The sequence below is a fragment of the Salmo salar genome, chromosome ssa01 (genome assembly GCF_905237065.1).
Source record: "Salmo salar chromosome ssa01, Ssal_v3.1, whole genome shotgun sequence".
Lineage (NCBI taxonomy): Eukaryota > Metazoa > Chordata > Actinopteri > Salmoniformes > Salmonidae > Salmo > Salmo salar.
The window spans coordinates 52,268,020-52,279,932 of NC_059442.1; the positions used below are offsets into that span (position 1 = coordinate 52,268,020).

General features: G+C 39.4%; 1 protein-coding gene across 3 annotated transcripts in view; it reads left to right on the plus strand.

The window, feature by feature from the left end:
* The window catches only part of zgc:110045 (PCBP_like_KH domain-containing protein), a 19,081-nt gene extending 9,317 nt beyond the window's left edge, over positions 1-9,764 (plus strand). For 2 of the 3 annotated variants that reach the window (XM_014199733.2, XM_014199724.1), the window contains exons 2-13: positions 1,075-1,140; positions 2,168-2,284; positions 2,427-2,483; positions 2,630-2,755; positions 2,965-3,096; positions 3,716-3,844; positions 4,240-4,332; positions 6,117-6,158; positions 6,623-6,698; positions 7,343-7,395; positions 7,754-7,923; positions 8,481-9,764. In XM_014199733.2, the coding sequence (XP_014055208.1) occupies positions 2,207-2,284; positions 2,427-2,483; positions 2,630-2,755; positions 2,965-3,096; positions 3,716-3,844; positions 4,240-4,332; positions 6,117-6,158; positions 6,623-6,698; positions 7,343-7,395; positions 7,754-7,923; positions 8,481-8,841 (1,317 nt within the window). In that variant the 5' untranslated portion in view covers positions 1,075-1,140; positions 2,168-2,206 and the 3' untranslated portion in view covers positions 8,842-9,764. The remainder of the gene's footprint in view (positions 1-1,074; positions 1,141-2,167; positions 2,285-2,426; positions 2,484-2,629; positions 2,756-2,964; positions 3,097-3,715; positions 3,845-4,239; positions 4,333-6,116; positions 6,159-6,622; positions 6,699-7,342; positions 7,396-7,753; positions 7,924-8,480) is intronic. The other variant, XM_014199753.1, reaches the window with a different exon arrangement.
* Positions 9,765-11,913: the final 2,149 nt, after the last annotated feature.

Sequence of the window (11,913 nt, forward strand, 5' to 3'; positions counted from 1 at the left end):
CCAGAGCCCGGACTTGAACCCGATCAAACATCTCTGGAGAGACCTGAAAATAGCTGTGCAGCAACATTCCCCATCCAACCTGACAGAGCTTGAGAGGATCTGCAGAGAAGAATGGGAGAAACTCCCCAAATACAGGTGAGCCAAGCTTGTAGCGTCATACCCAAGAAGACTCAAGGCTTTAATCGCTGCCAAAGGTGCTTCAACAAAGTACTGAGTAAAGGTTCTGAATACGTATCTAAATGTGATATTTCAGTTTTTTATTTTGAATAAATTAGCAAACATTTCTATAAACCAGTTTTTGCTTTGTTATTATTGGGTATTATGTGTAGATTGATGAGGGAAAAGTACAAGTGAATACATTTTAGAATAAGGCTGTAACCTAACAAAATATGGAAAAAGTCAAGGAGTCTGAATACTTTCCGAAGGCACTGTACCCTGCTGGCTGCTCAACAACTCTTTGGATTCCTAATATTGTTATTTGCAACGATAGTATATTATTTTTGCTATGGCCCTTTGTCTGGTATTTGCAACAAGGGAATGTGTGTAGATTTTTGCATTGCTTGCTGGGAATTGACCCAGGTTTGACCTAGCTCTCCAATTTTCCTTGTTCACAAGCAGGAAGTTGAGGACCCTTAAGAAAACCCACATTTTATTGAATAATTATTATGAATATTGAAGCAATTGTAATGAAACAAATATATGCTGTGTGAATGTGATGATATCCCACTGGGCAAAAATTGGTTGAATCAACCTGGTTTCCACATAATTTCAACTCCAAAAATGAATGTGATGTCATTGAATCTATGTGGAAAACTGATTGATTTTCAAAAAGTCATCAACGTAAGGGAATTTCATATTTTTTCACCCAACTTTTAACCTAATTCCAATGACAATTACATTTTTTTGTTGATTTCACGTTGAATTCACATTAGTCGACAACTCAACCAAATGTAAATCCGAACTAGATGTTAAACTGACCTCTGTGCCCAGTGGGATGTTATTGTCAAACTCAAACATAATTTTACTCATGATCATCCTTGTGTGTAATCCTTGTTGCTTCCATGCCTTTTTTAGGTTTGGTATGGCGGCAAAGCGTTGTCTTCATCCATTGGTGTATGCATAGAGATCTTATTAAACTATGTAAGTATCTGAGTGGGGTCAAAGGTCATGCATGAGTCATGCCACACTTTGTAAGATACATAAGTGACAAATACAGTTATGTTTAGAGCATTGTTGTAGCCTATAATTTTGGTTTGTGGAAAAAATTATTCTGTCCAGTTTAGAACAAATTCTCATTTACATTGACTGCCTACACCGGCTAAACCGGCCGACGCTGGGACAATTGTGCGCCGCCCTATGGGAATCCCAATCACGGCCGATTGTAATACAGCGTGGATTCGAACCAGGGTGTCTGTCGTGATGCCTCTAGTACTGAGATGCAGTGCCTTAGACCGCTGCATTCACCCTCACCAAGTAGCATGTATGTCCATGTTGAGTGTCCTACTTCTGTCTGTGTTATATTCAGAGACATTCCTCTGTGGTTTTGGGTATAGGATGAACGTTACATGCGAACAGTGGGACATTGTTCTCCCACAGTGTGTTATTGGCAGGGCCATATTAGAGACGGTCACACAGACATCACTTGATCTCCAGCCCTGTAGGACTCAAGCAGTTCCTTTTTGTATAATCAAAGAAGAGTCACACATGTTCTGTTTAGCTGGAACTAATGAGGGAGTCCCATGTGAGCATCACACCAAGGGCAAAGCTAATTTTACCCAGTAGCAACTATCAACCGCTAAAACAGGATAATGATCAGCCTTGCATCATCGGGCTAATGATAAAGAAATATGTTACCATGCATGCTTACCGGTATGTGGGCACATTTCACTCTGGAGGCTTGGATTCCACTTTTGAGTTGATATGTGGTGAAAAACTTAACGTCAAAATCAAAGAAAACGGCATTATAGGGAAAACTCTTTCATTGTAAAATGACAAATTAATTGTCTGATTAATTCTGGGAAAGCCTTCCATTAGAGTTGTATTATATTGGATACATTTCAAGGGTCGTGCAGGGCTTTTGCATTCTTATCTCATGTTATGACCGACTGAACAAAATCTATTGATTATGCCAGTTTCATGTGAATTGGTTCCCTGTTTGTGTCTACAGAGTGTTGTATGAGTGTCTAGACCGTTGATAAGTGTGAATATGTCTGACAAGGAAGATGGGGCCTCAGGGGTGGGGCTGAATGTTACCCTCACGTTTCGGCTTCTCATGCACGGGAAGGTAAACGCACGTCTCATCATTACAACATATCCCTCTTCTTTTACATTTTTCTGATTGTCGGATCACGTTACATTATTTATGATTGTTATTGATTTTAGGCTTAGAAAAGTTTACGCTACATTTTTGGGTGTCTCATTAACAGGAAGTGGGCAGCATAATTGGAAAGAAAGGGGAAACCGTCAAAAAGATGAGAGAGGAGGTAAGTCTTATCCTTACAACTGTTATAAAAAAATCGTTTTTTTTTCAATAGAAAGGAAATAAAATGTCAATAGAATTGGAATACAGTGTATGACTTGCTTTCTGGAATAAAGTGTATTTTACATGACTCACCTGAAACTCTATGAGTGTTTCCAGAGTGGCGCTCGCATCAACATTTCAGAGGGATCTTCTCCAGAGAGGATTGTTACCATCACAGGACCAACAGAGGGCATCTTCAGAGCTTTCTCTATGATCGCTGAGAAGTTTGAGGAGGTAACAAAATACTCTGGTACCATGTACTCTGGTGTGTTAACATCTTGTAAGTACAAAAGTAACTCATTTCCTCACCTTGGGCAACATTTTACTCAAAACTTCCATTGACTTCAATGAATGATACAGTACAAAAGCTCATGATATAATTTCTGAGATTAGACCCATAGTTTTTGATAACCTTAAAACTGTTGTCTAAACCTCTATTTCAGGACATTACAGCTGCAATGACAAACAGCACTGTAACAAGCCATCCTCCAGTGACACTCCGCCTTGTGTTCCCAGGCAGTCAATGTGGCTCCTTGATAGGGAAAGGAGGCTCCAAGATCAAGGAGATCCGAGAGGTAAAAGAACCTAGGCCTCAAGCATCTCTCATTTACATTTGTCCAGCGGGAGCTCATTTGATTTAGACTGCTCCCAGATCTGTTTGAGCTGTATAGCCAACTCATGACTTTAGGAGTTGTTTATACAGCACCTATCCGGTGATCCCATCCTAACCTTTCAATCACCCAATGAAACAGCCTCAGGTAAACGAATTACCATGACGCTACAGCACCACACGACACTATTCAGGGAGACTGATAAAGTGTGGAGTACCAAACAATGTGCTCACTCAAAAAGAATGTATGCGTCAAAGGAATGGTTTGCTGAATCTTCATTGTAAACACAGTAAATGAACAATGAGAAGGATTGCACTCTCCGAATAATTGGATGTCAAATATTTATGTTGACATAATCTTGGAACACAGAACCAAATCTTGTGTGCACTGTCCAGCAGTCTGTCACAAGAGACTAATTTGTACAACATGAACGTTGTGCATGTCAAATATAAATATCAGACATTGAACAATTATACAGTATATTTGTGATGTATTCATAATATATGATCTAATGGCCTATGGAATCTTTTGACAAGTAATTCACCTATCTCTGTAATGGACTCCTATTGTATGTTATGTTAAGACCACAGGTGCTCAGGTGCAGGTGGCAGGGGACATGCTGCCGGAATCCACTGAGAGAGCTGTCACTATCTCAGGCACTCCTCAGGCCATCACGCAGTGTGTCAGACACATCTGCTCTGTCATGCTGGAGGTAATCATGCCAACACAATTAACATTATTATAACATCCAATTAGCTGTTTGGTCAGACCTGAAATGGCTATAGGCTCCATAATGATGGTATTTAACTCAGGTTCACACCATAATAATGGAGGCTACAGACATATCAGACCAATTGATATCAAAGTAATCTAAGAAACAATGCAATCTCACTACCTTCCCCATAGGGTGGCGCACACAGTTGGCTCAGCGTCGTCCGGGTTAGGGGAGGGTTTGGCCGGGGTAGGCCGTCATTGTAAATAAGAATTTGTTCTTAACTGGCTTGCCTAGTTAAATAAAGGTTCATAAAAAAAATCAAACCTGTTGTTTGGTAGTGATGTGTTTGTCCAATCAGCCATTGTTGTTTGTTGTTTTATTTGTGTCTTCAGTCACCGCCCAAAGGAGCAACAATCCCATATCGCCCCAAGACCATGCCTGGAGCCGGCCATCCAGTATTTCAACAACAACAACATGCCTCACAAGTGAGTACCATTTTTGCATATACAAATGTGACACTTTAATACAAAACAGTAAGGTAAAAAAAAAAACACACACACACATCAGCCCTTTGGCACTGATGATTGGCAAGTGATGGCAAGTGTCCTTCTCTGTCCTTGCACCCCAATGGTGGAACCAGCCTCCTCCTTCCAAAAACATCTGAAACCCTACCTCTTCAAAGAGTATCTTAAATAATCCCACAGCACCCCCCCATCGGACCCCTCCTCACCCCCTCCCCCCAAATAACTAAATACAGAATAAAATTAAAATAATAAAAATGAAAAAATATATATATTTTTGCCTTTCCTGAACTAACACTCGCACTTGACTTTGCTGATAGCTACTTTGTTGAGGAAAAATTTACTTACTATGACTGATATATGTGGTTGTCCCACTTAGCTATCTTAATAAGATAATTGCACTAACTTGTAAGTTGCTCTGACTAAGAGTGTCTGCTGAATGACGAAAATGTAAAATTGTAAATGTATGTGATCAAATATCTTTCTAAGGGTGATGTTATGTTCAGGACATTGTCGACCACTTTGCTAAAAAGCCACCATGTCTGTGTCCTTGAATTCCTTGAAAATTAACCTGTTATACCTGCTTGTAATTAAATATGTTAATAACAATGCAAACTTGGCAACAATCATTCCACTCATTCTAGGAATTACACATTTTTTTGTACCCCCTATTTCATGGTATCCAATTGGTAGTTACAGTCTTGTCTCATCGCTGCAACTCCTGTACAGACTCGGGAGAGGTGAAGGTCGAGAGCTGTGCATCCTCCGAAACACAACCCAAGTACTGCTTCTTGGCACAATGCCCACTTAACCCAGAAGCCACCAATGTGTCAGAGGAAACACCGCCCGGCCAGGAGTCGCTAGTGCACAATGGGACAAGGACATCCCTGTTGGCCAAACCCTCCCCTAACGACACTGGGCCAATTGTGCGCCGCCCCCTAGGTCTCAAGGTCACGGCCTGGACTTGAACCCAGAACCTCTAGTGGAACAGCGAGCACTGCGATGCAGTGCCTTAGACCACTGCGCCACTTGGGAGGCCCTCATTCTTGGAATTTCATGGAAATTCATTGCATTTCCTGTTTTTCCAATTAAAATGCAGATTCTGCATTTTCCTGGCCTTTTTCAATTCAGAGTAATGAAATGTAATTCTGAAGTGAAACACAATGCACAAGCCAAACATCAACCAGAGCATCTTTCACCACTAGAGGGAAGAATCTGCATATAAAGATATCTCACCACTATTTGTAGATTGTGAGTGGCCAGATGAGGAGAAATTGCTGCTACAGCCAGTTGACTGAAACATTTATTGCCTCTGGTCAGAGCTGTCATAGAAGTACACAGCTGTTAGTAAGCCCATCTTCCCTTTACAAATAATGGCAACGTGCTGATGTGCATCAATGCTAGACAAATATGACGCTTAAACCTCTAACTTTGTCGTGTAACATTGTGCATTATGCGCTCTCATCTTACATGTAGCAAAATCCATTGTGACCTTTCACAGTTTAAAAAGAACGAATGGATTACCTTTAGAATAAATTAGGTGTATCGAACCATGGAGGTAGTAGATAAAAGCATGGGACATTTTTTAACGGTTTTTACAGATTTTGGGGATGTGAATAAAGCAGCATAGAAGCTACATTCAATTCTCATGTGTTGCAACTATTTTGAAAATAATCAAAAAAGGACAAGCGTCAAAATGTTCAAACAGTTATAGTAACCCAATCGATATTGTATCCCATTTTTTTCAGGCCTTCACAATTCAAGGACAGTATGCTTTTCCACATCAAGATGTAAGTGTATTTGTCTGATCCAATAACACCCACCCCAATGACCCACTCCTGCCCACCACCACCACCACCGCCGCCTTCCAAGCCAACACTATGCCCTCAGTGCACCCACTAGCAAGGATGAAACACTAGTACTTGCCTGTACTGTAGTCTTTACTAACACTAACATAGCAGCTTGCTTTGTTTCAAAAGAGTGTCAGCAAAGACGGGGACCATAAAGCAAAACTAATGATGACTTGGCCCTTCTTGCTCATAGAAATACCACATGTAATAATGACAAATCAAATCACTTCCATGACAAGCCAGCATGATTCTGATGACAAACGTCATATTCTTCACCAAATGAACACACACTTTGAGCTCTGTGTTTGAACTTCAGATTGGTTCTGTATTGTAGCCATAGCTGTCATCTCCTCTGAAATAATCCAGTTTGATTGGTTAGTTCTAACTTCCTTCCTACCCTGCAGTTGACCAAGCTTCACCAGTTGGCTATGCAGCATATCCCCCTCCCTTCCCTTGGGCAGAGCAACCCTACCTTCCCTGGTACGTACCCAAGGCTCCCTGGGGAAGTCCATCTATCCCTCTCTCTTTGTCCTCTTTCTTCCACTTTCTGTCCTCCTGTGCTCATCATACCAATCAAAAACCCTCTTCTTCTTTTGGAAGGAGCACATCTTCTTTCCATTATTTTACATGGTTAAGTTCTACTGTATGTCTGAAAAGAGAGCCATTTCTATATGAAGTGGTAGCCCACATCTTACAGACCCCTCTCCTTGACCTTGGCAATGATTCTCCTCTATTTCTTACATCCTCCATACCAATCCTGACCTATACCACCCCATGTATTCTACCCCACAACAAACAAGCAGCAAATTGAAATAACACAACATTCAAACAGGAAGAATGATTGAATTATCACAATTGCCTAACAGGGTATTGCAACAAAAAAATTATGCATTTCAAATGAAAAATTCCCAGATTGTAATGCTAAGGTCTATAAATAATGCATTAAGGAACTTTGCTCTTTTGTGGTATCATGTTATAGTTTCATGTTAGATGTGCATGCAATGTGACCTGAATTGTTTACAGTTGCCAAATAGTTAGAGAGCCTATGAATGTGATGCCATTATATTCAGTGCATATGGAAATGCTGTAGCACTGTCGTTACCATGCTATGTCCTACTCTGCAGGAATGGATGCCTCTGTCCCCACAAGTTCTCAGGAGCTGGCAATACCCAATGATGTAAGTTTTGCTCAGTCTCATCAGCATCATACAATGTACATCATATAGATGACATTCTTTTAGGCACCGGTTTCGCAGCTCTAAAATGAGAATGACAGCTGAAATGGTTGTTTTCCCGAAATGTAAGCCAACGGAATGCTATCTCTCTACATTATGTTCTATTCTTATCTTTAGGTAGACATGTTTCCAAACTGAGAGAAATAAAATTGTCAGATGTACAAATTGGCAAGGAAAGTGTCAGATGTTCCAACTGGGGAGATAACATTATGGACGATGCAGATGTTTTAATTGGACTGATAATGCATGAGCAACATGCATGACACATCTTTTCATTTTCACTTTCCAATCTTTCCCTCAGCTTATTGGCTGCATAATTGGCAGACACGGCGGCAAGGTCAATGAGATTCGCCAGGTGTCAGGAGCTCACATTAAGATAGCCAGTGCCACGGACGGATCGCCCATGCGCCAAGTCACGATCATAGGCTCTCCGACCAGCATCAATGTGGCACACTACCTCATCAATGCCAGGTAAAACTGCCTCACTACCTCTAACAGGTCAGTTGGGAGTTGTGACCAATAATGCACTACATGACAGACAACTGACAAGACACAACTGACACTAGAGAAGAACAACAGACAAGATAGTCTAACAACAGACAAGATAGTCTAACAACAGACAAGATAGTCTAACAACAGACAAGATAGTCTAACAACAGACAAGATAGTCTAACAACAGACAAGATAGTCTAACAAACAATGTTGACATGACGGAAGGATGACATTGTTTTGTTTTAGGGAAAAGCATTACATCTAATCTTAGTGCCTTGGGGTCTACATACAATCAACTGATCCATCCTCACAGAAGCATGAAAACCCTTTTGTCTCATTACTTCTGCTTTTAACACATAACATTCTTCCTTTAATTATTTTTTTCCCTATTTCTCACTCTCCTCCCATGCTTTGCCCATTCTCTTTCCTCCTTTCTTTGGATATGCCTCTCTTTAACACCTTTGCTGAATCCTACCCATTTTCTCCGCACCCGATCCTCTCCAAAAAATGACTACCTTCCCTGTATCTGTTTACAGCTTAGAGATGGCTAAATACACCATGCATGCTGCTTCCTCTGCATCACCTGTTGACCTCAACAATATGAGCTTCTCTCAGTCTGTTCCCACTGTCTCCACACCAACCTCTATGGCTGTCATGGCTGCCACTACCCAAGTCCCTGGCACCATTAACATGCACTCCCCCTCCACCTTACAGTCTATCCCCACCCAGCACTATGCTGTCCCCGTTTCCAGTCTACTTGGCATGAAAACGCTCCCTATGCTGGCTATGCACCCAGCAGCTGGCTCAGGCCTTCCACAAGGTCTATCCCCTTACACCACTAAAGTTCCTACTGCTGGCATGAAAAAATCTGACCGCCAGAAATTTGCCCCATATTGACATAATAGGATAAGAATTGATTCCCCCATCCAAAAATGTGTTTGGGGCCAGTACTGCATTACACTTGTTCCCTGTTGCAAAGCTTGATTAAGTTATATTGACTGTATGATTAAGGATATCTCTACTGATAATGAAACCTGACATTCAGCTACTTTAGTGTATCAGTATAATTGTTTGCAACTGTAAGTGAAGCTAAATACCTCCTAGTGTATCTGAACATACATAAGAATACACAGCCATTTATCAGGCTTACAGTATGTGATGCACAGAAACAGCTGATACTTCCAATATAATCATTTTCTCAGATAGAATGTACTGTACTTTGTTTGGTATCAATGTAAGTAGTTGACCAATGATGTTCTTAGGAAAAGTCCAGTTTCAAACAGGAATTGACGCTGTAACAGCTGCATACCATTGTTAGGGTTACTTGTTTTATAAAGTAGTTATTACTTTGATGTTTACTGTAACAAGGGTTGTTCCACTCTGTTCCGCTGTCATATTTCCTCATCTCCTCCAATAGGCTCTCGTCAGTGGTAACAGGCTTGGGTGTTCTGTAGTATCGTAGTTGCACATGCAGTGCTGAAAGGATTACCATGAAGCCATATTTGATTCTTGTGGCTTTGACTATATACAATAATCCTGTAGAGTGGGACTGTCCTAACTAACTCATATAGTGCTTTTTGAGACTTGGTTTTCTCAGAACTGAAGTCCAAATGAACAGAACTCTACAGTCCAATTCATATTCTACTCTGCTCTCAGTATCTGTGATTGATGCAGCACAATATTGTAACAATGTTATGTTTATGTTTGTGTTTTTAATTAGGGTCTACCCTTAGTTTTGTTGATGAGCTCTTCCAATTTGTTATATTTATCACAACATACATAATGTATTTTAAATAAATTGAGCCTTTTGTGAGTACAAATGGGTATTTTCATTTTTTTTTTATTGTGCAGCAAAATTAAACAATTCACACACTTGAGGTTAGGTTACCCTCAATTTGAATAATTCTTGTTTTGATACAGTGGGTATCATAAGTATTCACCCCCCTTGGATTTTTTCACATTTTGTTGTGTTACAAAGTGGGATTGAAATTGATTTTATTGTGACTTTTTTTGTAATTGATCTAAACAACAAAATACTCCATAATGTCAAAGTGAAAAGACAATTATACAAATGTTTACAAATTAATAAAAATGTAATAACTCAAATATAGTAGTTGCATAAGTATTCACCCTTTTGTTTAGGCAAGCCTAAATTAGTTTAGGAGTAAAAATGTAGCTTAACAAATCACATGGTAAGTTACATATGGCCTCACTCTGTGTGCTTGACTTGAATGACTAACCCTTCCTCTGTCCCCGATACATACAACATCTGTAAGGCCCCTCAGTCAAGTATTGCATTTCAAACACAGATTCAACTACAAAGACCAGGGAGCTTTTCGAAAGCCTCTTAAAGAAGGAAAGTGATGGGTAATAATAACAAATCAGACAATGAATATCTCTTTAAGAAAGGTCAAATTAATAATGACGCTGTGGATGATGTATTAAACCACCCAGACACAACAAAGATACAGTTGTCCTTCTGAACTGAGATGCAGGACAGGAAGGAAACTGCTGAGGGATGACACAATGAGGCCAATGATGATTTTAAAACAGCTACAGAGTTCAATGGCTGTGATGGGAGAAAACTGAGGATGGATCAACAACATTGTAGTTATGCTACAATAAGGACCTGAATGAATGAAAAGAAGAGTAGAAATATACAGAATAAAAGATATTCCAAAACATGCATCCTGTACGCAACAAGGCACTAAAGTTATACTGCATACTCTAATCAAGATCTCTAATACTCTAATCAAGATCTCTAATACTCTAATCAAGATCTCTAATACTCTAATCAAGATCTCTAATACTCTAATCAAGATCTCTAATACTCTAATCAAGATCTCTAATACTCTAATCAAGATCTCTAATACTCTAATCAAGATCTCTAATACTCTAATCAAGATATGTTAGTGTTTCCCTTTTCATTATTTTTGTAAAAACTGTCGATTTTTTTTCTTCCCTCTTTCACATTACAGAGATCATTGACAAAAAAGTATAATTAAACCTATTTTAATCCCACTTTGTAACACAATAAAATGTGAAGAAATCCAAGGGAGGGGAATACCTATGATACCCTCTGTACAGTATATCTTTCTCATTCACATGAAGAGTGAGCCAGAATTCAGATATGGTATGGTAATTGAGTCCACAAATAACTTTCCACTTTGCTAGATTCTTTTTCAATAATTTATTGTATACTAAAGTCTATGTTATTTTTGTCAAAATAACCTTTTTCTAGGAACTAACCCTATTTATATCTAGTATTCCTATGGGGGAAATTGTACAGAGTTGCATGACAGTATTCAGGATATGGAGTAACAACACTGCTATATCTTGGCTAGAGTTTGTCATAATAGTTATCGTGATCATACTATACAAAGTCTAATGCAGTTATAGTTAAGTTTGGAGCATGTTTAGATATGCAAACCTTGATAGAGTACTCTGTCGTCTCACTGGTGAAATCTCTGTTGATCGATACGTTTGTATGACTGTTGTGTGCTATTTATTGCATCAGTTGTTCAATTTGTTTTTGTGGTTGGTCACAAATCACATCACAAATCTTCTGTCTGCCAATACCCTAGTCTAAAACCCTATTTTCTTATGAAATAATATTGCTTTCTGTCAAATGATACACTGTACCTTTAAGCTACAAACAGTGGGCCAGCTGTTATAAATAATAAAACATTTAGATGAACTTGGCTTAACCCAAAACATCAACTCAATATTCAACACTGTTTCTCATGTCCAAATAGTGTATTATTTCCATTCAGGTCTAAAATGCTATTGGTGATAATCAATAGTTAATAGGGGATGGAAATATAATGACAGCGAGTGAAGCCATTTCAACCTTAGGGTGAAGTGTAAATGCAGCAGCCAACTGCCAACAGTGTGCTGTGCTGTGTGCCCTGGGCAGTTAGGAGTTCACAGATTCTTGTTTAATGCTATATTAATGATTTCCCCTATCAC